General features: G+C 35.7%; 1 protein-coding gene across 1 annotated transcript; it reads left to right on the top strand.

Annotated features, from left to right (window-relative positions):
• Positions 1 to 1,085: 1,085 nt before the first annotated feature.
• LOC113780222 (LRR receptor-like serine/threonine-protein kinase GSO1) lies at positions 1,086 to 2,653 on the top strand. Its single transcript, XM_027326035.1, has 4 exons — positions 1,086 to 1,191; positions 1,801 to 1,938; positions 2,004 to 2,251; positions 2,378 to 2,653. The coding sequence occupies exons 1-4, from the start codon at positions 1,086 to 1,088 to the stop codon at positions 2,651 to 2,653; spliced, it is 768 nt and encodes a 255-aa protein (XP_027181836.1).
• The last annotated feature ends 16,314 nt before the right edge of the window (positions 2,654 to 18,967 follow it).

Here is an 18,967-nt window from a genome sequence, read left to right as displayed (position 1 = left end):
CTTAACAGACGCCATGCGAACATAGACATCTTCAGCAGGACGCCTCTATTCCAAACCATCCCTTGCATCGAGGATCCACCTCGGCGCTTCCGACATCGCTCCCAAGCCGAACTTAGCAAGAACCCTGCCGATGATGATAATGACCACATGATTTGATCTTGTCCCTCCAGGTCAAACGGGACGTCTACTATCATCTCCACGAGGTGCTCCAGTATCCATTGCAGGAGGCGATCCCTGTTCCACCCCTCTCGTCCCAAAAACTCTGCCACTAAGAAATGAGGGTGGGCACTATCTGCCGCCACCAATGAATGAAGAGGTCCCAGCTCACACCAAGTGTCCAGCCAAAAGTCAACCATACCCGGACCTAGGCTCCACGAAATATTAGCCTCAGCCAGCTCCCGTATACCGATTAGGCGCTTCCATGTCCCTGTTGGTCTGGCTACTACTGCTTGCAGCGGATGCTGCTCCCCTATATACTTAGAAAACATATAATCCGCCCAGATAGATCTTCTCTGCCTCAGTCTAGTTATGGAGAATAAATTGAAGTTGTTAGAAGTCAATAAACTGTTTAGTACTAAATCCTGATAAATTCTTCTTACGGAAGACTCTGACTCATAATTGGCTTCTAAATTGCATATTCCAATTTCGTGCATCAACTCAAGACTAATGTTTTATTTGGCAGGTACAATCCCTCAAGAGATTGGTAATCTTTATAACCTGAAGCTATTAGCCATGGATTATAACCAGATCATAGGATCTATCCCAAGAGAAATCTCGAATTTGACTCAGTTTCAGAGCCCTACCTTGGGCATAACAACTTAACAGGTGTGACAATTTACTTACTACTTCAAGAGAAATATTAATAAGTTTTGCTTTGCTAACGAAGATGGTAACAATTTGAACTCCTATGTATTTCTATTTGCTCCTTCTCTTGTCAAGTTAAAAAATTAATGAAGCCAATCTCACAGTCCAACATCTTTTATTGTTACGAAGAGTTGATTATTCTGGTCCAACATATATATCGTTGCTTTATCTTGAACTTGGCAGGTATAGTTACGCAAAAGCTTGGTGGTATTTTAAAGCTAATGTTGTTTAGTCTAGAGAATAACAAGATTGAAGGCTCTATACCAAGAGATATTGGAAATTTGACTGCACTTAAAGAACTATACCTTGGTGTAAACAATTTAATAGGTATGGCACTTGAGAATAGCAATCATGAAACAACTGAAACTTTCTTGATCAAATAAACATGCTTCCGTTTGCAAATGAAGTGTTTCTTCAGGATTGGGAAACATTCCATTTCAGGTGTTCTATCTATTTTAATTTGGCAGGTGTAATCCCCTATGAGGTTGGAAACCTACAAACATTGGAGGTGTTGAACCTAAGATTTAACAGTTTAAAATGTTCCATACCAACCTGGATCTTCAACATCTCAACTTTAGGAGTGTTTTCACTTGTTTCCAACAGTCTTCAGGTAATCTTCCATCCAATATGGGTTTAGGTCTGCCTAATTTAGAAGAACTTTACCTCAGCTCTAATAACCTCAGTTGACTGTTGTGCTTGACTCAATCTAAAACTCCTCTAAACTCACTCATGTAGAGTTTGCTCGAAACAGACTCACTCATCCAATTTATACAGTCTTTGGCAACCTACAATTTCTTGAATACTTAGTGCTGTTTGATAACAATTTAACAAGTGAATCTTCATTTGTGGAGTTAAGTTTGGTCACTGCCTTAATAGAATGTAGATACCTGAGAGAATTTTCAGTGGCTAATAACCCGTTAACTGGTGTTCTTCCAGTTTCTATAGGAAACCTTTCTTCTTCTATAGAAGAGATTTATGCAGGTGGCTGTAAAATGAAGGAAAGAATTCCAAAAACTGTTGGCAATCTAAGCAATTTGAGTGTGCTAGGTCTACAAGAGAATCCCTTGCCTGATAGTTTGTGTAGCTTATAGTACTTGAATTTATTACATCTGATTGGAAATCAATTCCTGCATGTTTAGGTAATCTTACTTCTCTCAGGTATCTTTATCTAGCTTCCAACAGAATAGCTTCTCATGTGCCTGACAGTTTGTGGAGCCTCAAAGATCTCTTGGGATTTATTCTGTCATCGAATTTCTTGACTGGCTCTCTACCTTCAGAGATTGGACTATTGAAGGTTGCAACATGGATAGATTTTTCGATGAATCAGTTCAAAAATAACATTCCCAGCAGAATTGGAGATTTAGAAAACTTGAATCATCTTTCTTTGGCATATAACAACTTTGAAGGTACCATTCCTGAGTCAATCAGTAACATGCTAAGTTTGAAATATTTGGACCTATCGTGAACACCTCAATCTCTCAGCTACTTCAATGTCTCTTTCAATTATTTACAGGGGCAAATTCCATCTAACGGCCCTTTCAAGAATTTCACTAGTGAATCTTTTATCTCCAATGATGCTTTATGTGGATCATCTAGGTTTCATGTTCCAGCAAGCCAAACTTCTTCAATTCACAGATCAAGGACAAAGAAAGTGCTTCAAACTAAATTGATAGTGTTTGGAGCTTCGGCAATAATTGCTGGTGTAGCCTTGGCATTTTTGTTTGTTCGGTACGTAAACAAAGAGAAGGTTCCTAATGGAACTAATTTGTTCTCCTTGACAGCAAAATGAAGGATTTTGTATTATGAACTCCAACAAGCAACCAATGGTTATGATGAAAGCATGGGAGGCTGGTGCCTGATTAATTTGTTTCATTTTTAGTTCATCTTGTTTTCTTTCTTTTTTTTCTCTTATTTTTTTATATAGTTTATGGCTGCTAACTTTCCGTATTTTTATGATAGACTGGATTTTATTTCTAGAAGGAGTTATGACACTCATGTTTTTTCTAATGATCAATTGGCTGTTGCAAATTGTGGAAGTTATTTTGCCTCAGATCATTCAACCGACATATACCCCGCATTTCAAGATGGCCTACATGCTCCAATTAATACTTTGGGAGATTTTTCACCTCAATATCAATTGTGGTATGACCCTTATTCAAACGGGTATGATCAAGGATGGTGGATAATTCCAATCTTAATTATAAACAAAGGCCAATACGTTTTCAACAGCAAGAGTCTCAACAACCATCATCCATATCAGGTATGTCTCTTGAAGAAATGATTGAATTACTAGCTACTAACACATATCATTTCAACAGCACACACAAAGGATAATTAAAAGGATGAAAGATGGAAGGCGTGAATTGGCATCTATAATGAGCAAATTGATTTCTCCAATTTATGAAGAATTGGCTTCACAGACCAACATCGACCTTAAAGAAGATAAAAGTGTAATTATCCGAACATGTGACATGGAACTGCAAGAGTCTCAAGAAAACGGATCTAAAGATGCTATTGAAAAGGAAGTTGAAGTGGAAGAAATGGGACCCCAATATCAAATTATTCAAGTGAATGCATCCAGTGAATAATCTCTAAATGCGGTGACATCTCCTCCATTCCTTAATCAATATTCTCCTGACTTTTGTTCTTTAATTCCTGTTAGCGAGATTGACTTTATTATACTAGAAGATTTTGAGTTTCATGACAGGAATAAGTTAAGAGTTACGATGGCAAAATATCTTGAACCAGAAAATGCTCATGATAGAGGAGTGAGTGAAGAATTAAAATCATTACTTGTTTGTTTGACGCCATCTACTAATCCATGGAAGACTGTACCTCATGTGCTCAATGATTACTCTATTTACGAGATATATCAGGATAACATAAAAGATGAAACACTGAAACGAGCTACATGATTTTATCCTCCGTGAATAAACATGACAATGTCTAGCCAAAGACATTAAAGAAAGACGCTTATTGGGAGGCAACTCAATCCATTTTTTTAGTTGTTTGTTAATTTTTTTATTTTATCATTTATTATGTGTTTCAATATGTTTCTCTTAGACTTTTCATATTTGGTGGCTTAATTTTTCGTTGTTGATGGTTAGCAGGCTTCTTATCGTTATGACGTGCTCACGCCAAATGGGTGATAGGTTGTCAGCCTGTGCAATAATAAAAATCTGCTCAAACTGGAAGTAATTTCTGTAGATAGCGGTGAGCATGGTCGAATCCACAGGGACTGGGAGTAATTGGTTCTTTTCAAATTCACAGTGACAAGGGGGGTGTTTTTATATCAGGGTGACAATCTAAGAAATTCAAATAAAATCTAAGAAACTACTAAAAGTTAAATAACAAATTACTAAAATCAAATGGGTGATAATTAAAGATCTAACCAAGAAATAACTTCAGCACTGGTGCACCTAATTGATCATCGAAACAAAGGCAATTCCAATTATTTATCAATAAATAGGTTATAACTACCAAACAAGTGATGGCAGTCAACCCCTCCTTACTATGTCGGTGATTAAGGTACGTCCGTTAATCACTGCTCTAATTGAGAAATAATCCCAGGTACGCCCATAAGATTTAATTCCCCAATTGCCTTACGTATTAGAAGAGTCCTATTGTAACCAAATAACGCACTACCAGGGTTATTTCAGATTAACCCACGTATCCTCCTGACACAAATCTAATCGTGCCAGTTGTCACTATTTCAAGGCAATTAAACAATTACGGATTTAAATGCCCTAATTGACAATAGATTACTAAATTAACTAATTATCCGGATCCAAAACAATCAATTAATTAAATAACCATAAGCATAGCAATCAAGGAATATGCGAATACCAATAAATTAAAAAAAAGATTAAATTAAATCAATCTCACAATTTTTAGGCGACCCAGAGCCTCCGTTGTCTCTTGACTAGAGTAGAAAAATTAGTTCATATTTGATGAACAAAACCCACAGGAAATTGAAGCAAAAGCTGCGGCCATCAATTGGAAAATTGAGCGAATTCAACTCGTTCTATTCAATAGGGAAAGAAAGCTACAGGAGGCAATTCATTGTTTTTTCTTCCTCTGGCATAGGAGGAAAAGATATTACTAAAAGCTAAAAGGGAAGTCAAGTCCCCCCAAGCTACGCTAAAAGACGAAAAACTAAATAAGAACAAGAAGATAGTGCTCATCCTCTGCAATCTCTGATTGTTATCTAATACTTCCGCCTATGCTCTTGTGCGGCGGCCCACACCAGGAAAAAGAAGCCCTCTCCGTCCTTCCTTTGCAGTAGTTACCAAATTGGGAACAATGTCTTCTTTTTCAAAAATGTCCCTGGGATGAGATCTATTATTTGGATCCCTTTTCTGTCAAATTGGCACTTGTTATCATATTTTCGTTCTACTCCCTGAAATAAATGCACAATACTAAAAATGAGTAGAATCCAGCAATTAATCCACATCGGGTCAGGTAATAGGGGAAATTAATAATAAAATAAATGATAAAATTGTAATTTATCAATTCCCCCCACACCTAAACCATGCTTGTTCTCAAGCATAAGAACAGTAAACAAACACCAATATTTGACAATAGCTATTGCTCCATCTACCAAATTGCCAAGATACCAATAAACACATATATCAAGCATCAGTGACCAAGATCTAAGAAACATCATCCCGGTTAGCTCTTAAACCACAAACTCCTCCAATTTAAGGTAAACTAATCTAAGAAAAAGGAATGACGCACAACATTTATCAGCAAATGGTCTAACTATTAACCAAAATCTCAACATTAAATCCATAAATCGGCAAGCTGACTTTTATTATACATTAACACAACTTCACTTTTTTTTCCATATTTCTCTCTTTTTCTGTTTTTTTTTTCAATAGTAACACAAGACTTAGTCTCTGGCCATCAGAGCCTTTTGACGCGAACTCCGACATTTGTTAGATGAAAGAGCCTGGTTACTCAACTCCTATCGCCACGTGACCACGCACTCATAGCAATTACTACTTTTTGATACGAGAATCGACACTTTTGGTGAAGATCCCCGATTACTCGGTAGTAAATACTAGTGGAGTACAGTCAACTCTTATTCACAGCCAAACAATACCAAAAATTCAAAATAACACAAAAATCAAAAGAAAATTTGCATCAGCTAGCCTCATTTTCAAACATGGAGAACTAAGATTAATAACCGGACCAATTCACATGAAAATGCCAATAATCATTCTCTATGCCTAGGAAAGTTAACCAAAAATTACAAAAGTCACACAGTGTCGATATTCACCACAGAGATATTCTTAGATTCAACCACATCCACTTGATACACTTCCATTACTAAAACTTGGCAATAGCAGAAATAGAGGCAACAATCCAACATCAAACTTGGCATCACATACGAGCTAATCACTAAAAAGAAAAAAGAGAAAATGAACGAAAGATGGACAAATAACAAACTAGAAAGAAAAAAAAATAAAATGAACGAAAGATGGACAAATAACAACTAAAAAGAAAGAAAAAAATCCAAAAACTCAAAACTAAAAACACTAGCACCATAACTGCTCCCCCCCACACCTAAATCCTACATTGTCCTCAATGGAGGAAATAAAGTAATTAAAGTGAAGAGAACGATGAAACTTCCCTCTCGAGTGGCGAAGGGGTAGGCGGGAACGATGGAGGAAAACCGATGTGGCGGAGGTATGCACCCAAGTACTGAGACATCTTAATTCAATTCAACCAACAAATGCAAACACTGTCCACCCAAAATCTCAACAAAATCTCCAATTGGACAGTGAATATCTCAACTCAAAATCGACAGTTCCAGCAATAGTAATTTAGAAATTTGACAATAACCACACAATCACAAGTTTTTCCTTTTCAATCAGGAGGCCAACCAAATAGAAATAACAAATGTTAGGCATAATACCACAACCAGTACCACTGGTGCACGCACAAGTAGGAAACTATTCAAACAATCAACCCAAATAACTTGATAAATCCAAACACACCGATCAGTACTGAAAATTAGAAGAAATCAAAATGAGAATCAATTGACAATCAACTCTCAAATCACCCCCAAATACTCCCAAACAAATGAACTGCCAAATGCAACTGCAACGACCAACCCAAAAATGCTATAGAAGCCCTAAACAAAGCACAAGTGAAAAACAAACTAGTCACCTTCTGCTATTATGCACCAAGGAACCCAAGAAAACGGTAACAAAATCCAGCAATCTGAGACCCAGAAAAAGATTAACGAGGGAGAAATTTGAATACCTCCACCTGTCAAAGATGGACAGGTGGTGACAGGAGCGGAGCTGCTGGTGGAGGTGTGTGAGAGGTGGAGTGTGAGTTGCGTGGCTGGAGGGTAGAGAGATTGTGGGTGGAGGTGCTTGCTGGCAGACGGCATGCTGAAATAGTCGGTAGGAGAGAGCGAGTGAGGAGAGATGCGGCCGTGACCTGTGGTCGATTGCGAAGGAAAATTAGACGGCCGCGAGAGCGGCGGCAGGGTCAAGCCAAAGGCGGCAGCGCGCGGTCTTGGGGGAGCGAGGACAAGGGAGAACGCGCGAGAGTTGGCGTGCGCTGGCGGAAGAGAGGGTGCTGCGACGAGCTAGGTTGCTGCAGCTGGTGGGCGAGCTGGTTTGCGTGATGGCACCGGAGAACTGGTGAAGCCATTGGCGCTGTGAGGAAGATGGCCGCGAGGCGCGCAACAACGGCGCGCTTGACAGGGACGGATGGCTGCAGCAGTCGCGAAAAGAGAGAGACGGCGAGTTGTGATGGTGGAGATGGAGTGAGAGTGCGTGGGGAAGAGGGATGGCGGCTGACGAGCAAGATGGCGGAGATGGTAGCGTGCGAAGAAGCCTCGGTCGACATAGAGGAGAACAGGGGAGAAGAAAGAAAGAAAAGAGGAAGAAAGAACCAGAAAGAAAAGAAAGAAAAAGAAAAACTATTTTTTTTTAAATTAAAGTTTGAAATTGAAAGCCTAAGCCACGGTTCAAACGGAAAAAGGAAAAAGAAAAATTTTTTTGTTTTTTTTTTAATTTTTGCTTTTTTTCTTAATAATAACAAATTTTTTTTTCCTATATGAATAAAATTTATTTTCAAAATTCAAAATTAGAGGTTAATAAAAAATTCGATAACCGTTCTTGAATTTTTTGAATACTTACCTTTCCCGCGAACGTGACGTGGGCGCGTCAAAAGGGCAAGAACCCTTCTGACCGTGAGCTTTCTATATGACATGACGCGGGCGCGTCATGCCAAAAAGATACCTATGAATAATCAAAAACGATAATTGAAACCAAAAATTAGTCAAACTCAAGGAAAACATATTTAAACTATCAAAACAAAATCGAACAAACAACCAAAAGAAATTGGGTTGCCTCCCAATGAGTGCCTTTCTTTAATGTCTTTGGCTAGACATTATCATGTTTTGTTCATGGAGGATAAAATTTTGTGGCTCATTTCAATACTTCATCCTCTATATAGTCCTGATAGCCCTCGTAAATAGAGTAATTCTTGAGCACACGAGCTACAGTCTTCCATGGACTACTAAATGGCGCCAAACAAGTCAGTGATAATTTGAATTCTCCATTTACTCCTCCCTCACATGCATTTATTGGTTCAAGATATCTTGTCATCGCCACTCTTAATTTATTCCTGTTATGAAATTCAAGATTTTCTGGTGAAATAAAATCAATTTCATTAACAGGAATTGAAGAATAAGAGTCAGGAGAATATTGATTAAGGAATGGAGGAGATGTCACCGCATTTGGAGATTGTTCACTTGGACGAGTTGATACTGGGGTCTCATTTCTTGCACTTCAGCATCCTTTTCAACTACATCTTTAGATCCGTTTTCTTGAAACTCTTGCAGTTCCATGTCATTTGGCCGGATAATTACACTCTCATCTTCTTCAAGGTTGATATTGATTTGTGAGGGCAATTCTTCAAGGTGAGAAGCTAATCGCGTTATCCTAGATGTCAATAGTTGCACTTGATCCGCCAGGTCACTAATGCTCGCTTGTGTCTCCTGATGAAATCGATATGTATTAGTAGCGAATAATTCAATCATTTCCTGAATAGACATACCTGATATGGATGATAGTTGTTGAGACTCTTACTGTTGAGAACCCATTGGTTTGATCGCATAATTAAAATTGAAATTATCCCACCATCTTTGATCATACCTGTTTGAGTAAGAATCATACCACGTTTGATATTGAGGTGAAAAATCTCCAAAATTATCGATTGACACACTTAGGCCATCTTGAAATGCAGGGTATGTGTCGGTTGAATAACTTGAGGCAAAATAAATTCCACAATTTGCAACAGTCCATTGATCATTAGGAAAAACACGAGTCTCATAACCCCATTCAGGAATAAAGTCCAGTCTATCATCAAAATACAGAATGTTAGCAGCCATAAACTATTTAAAAAAAAGAGAAAAATAATTAAAAAATAAAAACAAGATGAACTAAAAAAGAAACAAATTAATCTGGCACCAGTCCCCGGCAACGGCGCCAAAAATTGACAGGTTGTCAGCCTGTGAAATAATAAAAATCTGCTCAAACTGGAAGTAATTTCTGTAGATAGCGGTGAGTAAGGTCGAATCCACAGGAACTGGGAGTAATTGGTTCTTTTCAAATTCACAGTGACAAGGGGGGTGTTTTTATATCAGGGATGACAATCTAAGAAATTCAAATAAAATTTAAGAAGCTACTAAAAGTTAAATAACAAATTACTAAAATCAAATGGGTGATAATTAAATATCTAACCAAGAAATAACTTCAGCAATGGTGCACCTAATTGATCATCGAAACAAAGGCAATTCCAATTATTTATCAATAAATATGTTATAACTACCAAACAAGCGATAGCAGTCAACCCCTCCTTACTGTGTCGGTGATTAAGGTACGCCCTTTAATCACTGCTCTAATTGAGAAATAATCCTAGGTACGCCAATAAGATTTAATTCCCCAATTGCTTTACGTATTAGAAGAGTCCTATTGTAACCAAATAACGCACTACCAGGGTTATTTCATATTAGTCCGCGTATCCTCCAGATACAAATCTAATCGTGCCAGTTGTCACTATTTCAAGGCAATTAAACAATTACGGATTTAAATGCCCTAATTGACAATAGATTACTAAATTAACTAATTATCCGGATCCAAAACAATCAATTAATTAAATAACCATAAGCATAGCAATCAAGGAATATGCGAATACCAATAAATTAAAAAAAAGATTAAATTAAATCAATCTCACAATTTTTAGGCGACCCAGAGCCTCCGTTGTCTCTTGACTAGAGTAGAAAAATTAGTTCATATTTGATGAACAAAACCCACAGGAAATTGAAGCAAAAGCTGCGGCCATCAATTGGAAAATTGAGCGAATTCAACTCGTTCTATTCAATAGGGAAAGAAAGCTACAGGAGGCAATTCATTGTTTTTTCTTCCTCTGGCATAGGAGGAAAAGATATTACTAAAAGCTAAAAGGGAAGTCAAGTCCCCCCAAGCTACGCTAAAAGACGAAAAACTAAATAAGAACAAGAAGATAGTGCTCATCCTCTGCAATCTCTGATTGTTATCTAATACTTCCGCCTATGCTCTTGTGCGGCGGCCCACACCAGGAAAAAGAAGCCCTCTCCGTCCTTCCTTTGCAGTAGTTACCAAATTGGGAACAATGTCTTCTTTTTCAAAAATGTCCCTGGGATGAGATCTATTATTTGGATCCCTTTTCTGTCAAATTGGCACTTGTTATCATATTTTCGTTCTACTCCCTGAAATAAATGCACAATACTAAAAATGAGTAGAATCCAGCAATTAATCCACATCGGGTCAGGTAATAGGGGAAATTAATAATAAAATAAATGATAAAATTGTAATTTATCAATTCCCCCCACACCTAAACCATGCTTGTTCTCAAGCATAAGAACAGTAAACAAACACCAATATTTGACAATAGCTATTGCTCCATCTACCAAATTGCCAAGATACCAATAAACACATATATCAAGCATCAGTGACCAAGATCTAAGAAACATCACCCCGTTTAGCTCTTAAACCACAAACTCCTCCAATTTAAGGTAAACTAATCTAAGAAAAAGGAATGACGCACAACATTTATCAGCAAATGGTCCAACTATTAACCAAAATCTCAACATTAAATCCATAAATCGGCAAGCTGACTTTTATTATACATTAACACAACTTCACTTTTTTTTCCATATTTTTCTCTTTTTCTATTTTTTTTAAATAGTAACACAAGACTTAGTCTCTGGCCATCAGAGCCTTTTGACGTGAACTCCGACATTTGTCAGATGAAAGAGCCCGGTTACTCAGCTCCTATCGCCACGTGACCACGCACTCATAGCAATTACTACTTTTTGACACGAGAATCGATACTTTTGGTGAAGATCCCCGGTTACTCGGTAGTAAATACTAGTGGAGTACAGTCAACTCTTATTCACAGCCAAATAACACCAAAAATTCAAAATAACACAATTGGTATTCAAAATAACATAATATTTGTCTAGCATTTTTTTTATGCAAATTGGTTCAACTATTAATCTTAGTTCTCCATATTTAAGAAATAAAGCAGATTTTTGTATTGTTAATTTTAATTTGGTACTTATTTATGAATAGTATTTAGCTATACCAAGCTAGTATCGTTGTCTAGTAACTGGAGGTTTTCACCACAAGTGTCGATTTTCACGTCAAAAAACGACGATAGTTATGAGTATGTGATTTTTAAGCGATGATGACTGAGTAATCTGACTCCTTTATTTGGCCAATGTCGGAGTTCACGTCAAAACGCTTAAATGGCTAAAGACTAAACATTCCCCTTGAAAAAAAAATCAATGAAGTTTGAGGATATTTTAAAAAAAAATGTATTAATGGTGAAAAATGTGAAACTGTTTGAATGAATTGTTAGCCTGCTGATCCATGAATTTTAATGTTCAAATTTTACTTAATAGTCGAACCATTTGTTTATGGATGCTGGTTGAATATTTTATATTCTTAGATTAGTTAGTCATAAATTGAAAGAGTCCTTGATCTTGAAACCTAACTGGAGAGATATTTCTTGAAAATTGTCACTAATACTTAACATATGTTTTAATTATATCTTGGCAATAGAAGATTTGAATAATAACCATTTTTTGAACTTGATTGCTTGATTTGTTGTTTCTCTTGCTTGAGGACAAGTATGGTTTAGGTGTGGGGGAAATTGATACATTACATTTTTATCATTAATTTTATGATTGTTTCCCTCGTTTATATTACCAAATATTATATTAATTGATTGATTCTACTTATATTTGGTATTTTATGTCAATTGTAGAAAGGTGGAGCAAAAAGTAATAAAAGAGGTGATTTTTCAAGAGTTTTTCAATTCAAGATGGAATCTACGTGGAGTATTGGATGAAAATTAGAAAACTACCACTTTTTATTAGATGTCTTATTAGGGAACAATTAACATTAGTTGGAGAAGTTTCCTTTTGCAATTAGAATTCTATTTTTGGTTGGCCAATGGACGGCCGAAATAGTAGACTTCAGTTAGGTAACAAAGAGAGAAAAAAGGTCGGAATCTCGCATGATTACTATCTTGGAGGGAACAAAAAAAAAAGAGACAGCCACTGGTCTCTTCTTTAGTTAGTCTTTAGAGAAAAACCAATGGTTAGCGATGGATTCCTGCAGATCTCCCTTGAGGATGTGTAGCTAAATCTCTGTTTTCTAGTCGAAAGTCAATTTCAGGACTCGGTTCCAAGTATTTGTGAGATCGAATTATATTACTTATTTCTTTTATTTATTGATATTTGTACGTTTTCTGATTTAACTTCTTATGCTTGTTATGTTATTTGAATGTCAAGGGCGTGATATTCGAATTAACCTAATAATCTACTGCCAGATTAATTGATTGAATCGGTAATTTTTCAATTGATTAATACCAGTGGCGACTAGCGTGATTGGTTTCATGTTAGGGAAACGTATGATCTAACTTAAACGAACCCTCGTAGCGTGTTTGTTAGTTAGAGTTGGGTTTTTCTAATTCTTATTGCAATCGAGAAATTAAATCCTATGGTCGTACTTAGGGTTATTTCTTGATTAGGGAAATAGTTAGTGCTCGTACCTTGACTATAAAAAAAGTAAGGAAAGGCTGGTTGTTTATCGCGTGTATGACAACTATAACCAATCTATTAATGAGTAATTGAACTATCTTTGCATCGATGATCAGTTGAATGGACCGTGTCTGAAAAATTGCACCTTTGACTAGAGTCGTATTGGTTATTGATTAATTCCTGTTTATTTCTATTAGTTGTTTCATTAATTAGTTAATTAGTTATTTTATATTCTCCAAAAAACCCCCCATACTTCGGACTCTGGAAGAAACGAATTATCTCCAGTCTCTGTGGATTCGACCCTGCTCACCGCTATATACAAAATCTATATTTTTCTTGAGTAGGTAATTATTATTACACAGGCTCGACAACCTGTCAATTTTTAAAATTTTTGAAATTGACTGGTGGGGAGAACACTGCATACACCAATGTCTCTAGCAATATTTGGCTATATTGCACCAGGTAAAGCTTCAATTATATAGAGTTACAAACTTCCTAATATTGATACTTCATCCAGGAAACAAACTTGAATCTGGACAACTAAAACCACCGCCGATGTAACCTTAGGAATCCGACTTGGACTAGTAGGCTAGAACTTACAACCCCGTTTGGCAAGTGAATTTTTGGATGTTTATCTAAAATTTTACTGTAACTTACTGTAGAAGTTTTTTAAAAAATTTTTGAAGTGTGTAAATTTTTGAATATTTTGAAGTGTATAGTTTAAAAATTTTGAGAATTTTTTTGAGATTACTGTAGTTAAAGTTTTCAAAAAACTTGTAGCAGACAAACTTGACAAAAAATTCAAATACCAAACAGGGGACAAAGGCTAATTTTTTTCAGGTATATAAGTGAATTTTTAGGGGGATTAAAAACGATGTCTAAAATCTTGTGGTGGGGTACAAAGTCTAATTTCTACAACGATATTAAAAAAATTTAGCTTTTTAATGACATATAAATGAATTTGCAAAATCTTGGTGCTTCTGAGTTTTGGGTTTTATTGAGATAAAGCATGACAATTTTATTCTTATGTAAATTGGTTTTTTTTCCCTTAGTATGTGCCTTTATGGCATCAGTAAGCACACAAAATAAAGGGAATCAACACATTAATAATTTTGAACACTATCATCTATTTTTTGAATTGAGGAACTGTAGTAAATGTAATTTAAACTTTTGCAAACAACTACACGGCGAGTCTGCCTCTTATCCTATGACATTGGGCCACAAAATTTCCCATGTAAATTAACCAGTTTGCTTTTACTGGTTGCTCTTTGTTTATTTTTTCTTCAATGTATTATGAATCATAAATTCGTGCTCGTTTAACTTTTGACTGAAGGAAGTACAATGTCAATTAGTGAAAATATGGATGTGAGGCCTAAAATGGCATGAAGGAGAACAAATAAGAGAAAATAGGGGCGAGATAGATCAGACCAAATTGGTGTATTCACACCTTAAAATTGAAGGATTGTAAAAGAATTTTTCTGAATTTAAATTTGAAATCTAAATTTTATATAGGCGCTATAAATTCAATTATGATAGCACATATGTTGTTGACTTTGGTCCCTAGTTTTTGATGTTTACAAAATAATGGATAATACTAATATCTCTTCAAGAAATATTTTCAGTTGTGAAGCAAATCAGATTCAAAAAATCAAGTGCAATTGAAAGAGACAAAGGCTGCTGAAAGCTGTCGGACGCTTGGATCTGACGTCCGATAATCATTGCGTAACTACGGATGCTGAATATGTCTCCACCGGACATCCGATAGAAACAAGATGATTTCTCAAATCTCTTTGTTTGCTGTCGGACGAGCAAAGAGCTTGCACCGGACGTCCGATAGAAACAAGATGATTTCTCAAATCTCTTTGTTTGCTGTCGGACGCGCAAAGAGCTTGCACCGGACGTCCGATAGAATTGAAGAAAATTTCTCAAATTCACTGCCTGCTGTCGGACGCAAAAAACAGGAGTACCAGACGTCCGATACTCCAACGGTTAGTTGACTGTTCAACTACTTTCTATCCGTTGGAAGCATTAATGAAGCACTTTGTTGGTCTCCTATAAATAGAGTATGGTCAGAATCTTCAAACAACTTTTGCACACTGAAAATACAAAAGATCTAGAGTAGTTTTAGTGAGAAAACACTCTCAAAGGAAGATTTGTAGTCTTAGTGGTGTGAGATTCATTGTAATCTTTTCATTTGTGAGTGAATACTTCATGAGTGTAGCTCTGTGAGGGTTGTCCTGAGAGATAGTAAAACTTCTTAACTTGACCGAGTGGAGTTCGGGGTAAGGAGGAGGTGAACCTTCCTTTGTACACAAGAATGATTGTAATTCATCAATTTAAAGAAGTTTGTTTGAATTAATCTACAAGCTCAAGAGGAGTTGGGTAGTTAATTGGTTTGTAATTCTTTTCTTTTTATTTACTTATTGTTACATTTGTGATCTTTACATTGCTTATCTCTTCCACTTAGTTGTTTTCGATCCTTACAATTGGTATCAGAGTTTGGTCTTTTAGAGATTAAGTTCAAGCGGTTTAGGAGTAAAAATGACAACCAATAATGCCATATTTTTTGAAGGACATTCTGTGATTAGACCACCTATATTTAATGGGTCAAATTATGTAAGTTGGAAAGAAAGAATGATTATATTTTTGCAATCAATTGATATTGAATTGTGGTTTATTATTAGTGAAGGTCCATATAATACCTCTCTTATAGATGAAAATACTCATAGATCTAGACCAAAAATTAGAAATGAACTGACTGCTGTGGATAGAGATCATCTCACCTTAAATGCAAAAATCATGAATGTGTTATATTGTACTTTAGACTCAAATGAATCTATTAGAGTCAAAGGCTGCAAGTCAGCCAAGGAAATTTGGGATAAACTGAGAGAAATTCATGAAGGTAGTGAAAATGTTAGAGAACAAAAGAAGTCTATTCTAGTTACAAAGTATGAATTCTTCAAGATGGAACCTCATGAAAACATTGATAAGATGTATTGTAGATTCAATGATCTCATTAAGGATTTGGAGGTACTGGAAAAGGAATATTCTCTAGGTGAGAAAAATAGAAAAATTTTGAATGTCTTTTCCAATGATTGGAAAAATAAAGTGATTGCTATTGAGGAGGCTAAAAATTTGAATACTATGCCTTATTGAATCACTTATTAATTCTCTGACCTCTTATGAGTTGAAACTTAAGACTAAGGTACAAGAGAAAGAAGATGCAAAGGTAAGAAGGAGCATTGCTCTAAAGGCATCTCAAGATGAAGATAATTCTGCCTCCCTAGATGAAGAAGATGGGGAAGCTAATGATAGTGATCTTGCTCTTATCACAAAAAGTTTCAAGAGAATGTTCAACAAATGAAGGTTTAGAAAAGGAGGAAACAGCAACTCATTCCCAAATCAGTTCAGCAATATAAGAAACAAAGGGAAGCAAGAGTTCAATAAAATACAAACTGATAAATGTTTTGAATGTGGTCAACCTGGACACTACGTGAGTGAGTGTCCAATGAAGAAGAGGAAAGTTGAAAGAAAACCAAGATTCAATAACTTTCAATTCACATGGAATGAGTGCAACTCCGATGGTGAAATTGAAGAGGAAGAAGAATCCGCTTAATTGGCTTTCATGACCATTGGAGATGATGAGGTAATAACTTGTAACTCTCAATTTGATAGTGATGATGAAACTGATGATGATCTTGAATCTTTCATTAAAAAATTGCATGATAGTTTGAAAAAATCTTATGCTAGAAACAAGGAATTGAAATACAAAATTAGTTTTCTTCTTCAAGACAATACACGCCTTTTTCAAGAAAACAAAAAACTGAAAAATGAAAATAATTTCTTGAAAAAGAATGAGATTGATTTACAAAATAAGCTTGATAGAAAAACAAGTCTTTGTGAGACACTCAAAAAGGAACAAGGTGATTTGAAAAGAAAAATGGATGATTTAAATGAATTACTACAATGTAAGAAATAAAACTGTTTTCAAGAAAATGGAACAAAACCTTATTTTGGCACTTATGAGAAGAAGATAAATTCTGGTGCAAATGATTTTGCTGTTTATAAGAGAAAACAAGTGAGATTTATTAAATCTGTTTATGTAAATAATCCTTTAGTTATGTGTAATTTTGTGTTGTCAAAAAGGTCACATGAAAAGTGATTGTTATGTGAGAAAGAACATGAGAAGAGGTATGAAATGCATGTGGATAGTTAGACATGATACTAACTCTAATAAGTAGGAGATATTGGTAAGATTGGTGATATTCTTGTTTATAATACTTTTTTTTTTGTAATTCTCTTTTGATGTATCTGATGCTTTGAACTGAGTTTTTCCTTGATGCTCTTGAATATTACTGATTTTGTATGATGTCAAAAAGGGAAAGAAAAGAACAATTCTGATCTAATGATGATTTGTTTTTTTAAACTCTTTGTGATATGTTGGTATTTTTTTTGGTATCAACTCTCTGTGATATGTTGCTATATTGGTGTTTACTAAATTCTGGTATCATTTCTCTGTTTTTTAGAATATTAGTTATTGTTGCTCGATTACGATATTTTTACTCTCATCTTATGGTGACAAAAAGGGGGAGAAATGGATGCTATGGGTAAGGGGGAGTTATTCTGAGTTTATAAGTTTGGATTCAATGAATGAGGGGGAGATTTTACTTATATACTCAATCTCTTTTTTTTCCTTCATCCATTGTTTTGTCATCATCAAAAAGGGGGAGAATGTTGACTTTGGTCCCTAGTTTTTGATGTTTACAAAATAATGGATAATATTAATATCTCTTCAAGAAATATTTTCAGTTGTGAAGTAAATCAGATTCAAAAATCAAGTGCAATTGAAAGGGACAAAGTCTGTTGAAAGCTGTTGGACGCTTGGATCGGACGTCCGATAATCATTGCGTAACTTCGGACGCTGAATATGTCTCCACCGGACGTCCAAAAGAAACAAGATGATTTCTCAAATCTCTTTGTTTGCTGTCGGACGCACAAAGAGCTTGCACTGGACGTCCGATAGAATTGAAGAAAATTTCTCAAACTCACTGCCTGCTGTCGGACGCAAAAAACAGGAGTACCAGACGTCCGATACTCCAACGGCTAGTTGACTGTTTAGCTACTTTCTATCCGTTGGAAGTATTAATGAAGCACTTTGTTGGTCTCTTATAAATAGAGTATGGTCAGAATTTTCAAACAACTTTTGCACACTGAAGATACAAAAGATTTAGAGTAGTTTTAGTGAAAAAACACTCTCAAAAGAAGATTTGTAGTTTTAGTGGTGTGAGATTCATTGTAAACTTTTCATTTGTGAGTGAATATTTCATGAGTATAACTCTGTGAGGGTTGTCCTGAGGGATAGTAAAACTTCTTAACTTGATCGAGTGGAGTTCGGGGTAAGGAGGAGGTGAACCTTCTTTTGTACACAAGAGTGATTGTAATTCATCAAATTGAAAAAGTTTGTTTGAATTAATCTACAAGCTCAAGAGGAGTTGGGTAGTTAATTGGTTTGCAATTCTTTCCTTTTTATTTACTTATTGTTACATTTGTGATCTTTACATTGTTTATCTCTTCCACTTGATTGTTTTCGATCCTTACATATGTTATCAGTATATATAAAATTAAATATAAAATTAAAAATTAAAATAAAAAATGTGTATCTTGTTTTCTGCAATAGTATAAATCTTTATTTTTTTTTTCACTTAAAATCCATGCCGGGGCTTATCTTGATTTTGATATCTCTAGTTTTTGCCAATTTCATCTTCTCCGTGCCCCTAGTTATTAGTTTGGTCCTCTGCTATTCAAAGTTTAAAGCTGTGATATCGACATAAATCAGGCACCCGCTACATTGAGTCTCAACTCTCAAGGTCCAGGAAATTTTGATTGCAAAGTAATGATTGTAGCCTTGGGAAACAGAGAGGACGTCCACTACCATATCTTTTGAAACAGTTTGGTTAGTAGGCATCTAATGTGTATAGGTTAAGAAGG

The sequence above is a fragment of the Coffea eugenioides genome, chromosome 8, assembly GCF_003713205.1.
Source record: "Coffea eugenioides isolate CCC68of chromosome 8, Ceug_1.0, whole genome shotgun sequence".
Lineage (NCBI taxonomy): Eukaryota > Viridiplantae > Streptophyta > Magnoliopsida > Gentianales > Rubiaceae > Coffea > Coffea eugenioides.
This window is presented reverse-complemented; position numbering and strand designations above follow the sequence as displayed.

Bases quoted from the DNA above. Each gene is read 5' to 3' on its own strand.
- LOC113780222 (XM_027326035.1), top strand. From the start codon at position 1,086: ATGTTGTTTAGTCTAGAGAATAACAAGATTGAAGGCTCTATACCAAGA. The intron at 1,192-1,800 runs GTATGGCACTTG...GTGTTCTTCCAG, and splicing joins TGGTGTAAACAATTTAATAG to TTTCTATAGGAAACCTTTCT. The intron at 1,939-2,003 runs GTTTGTGTAGCT...CTGCATGTTTAG, and splicing joins AGAGAATCCCTTGCCTGATA to GTAATCTTACTTCTCTCAGG.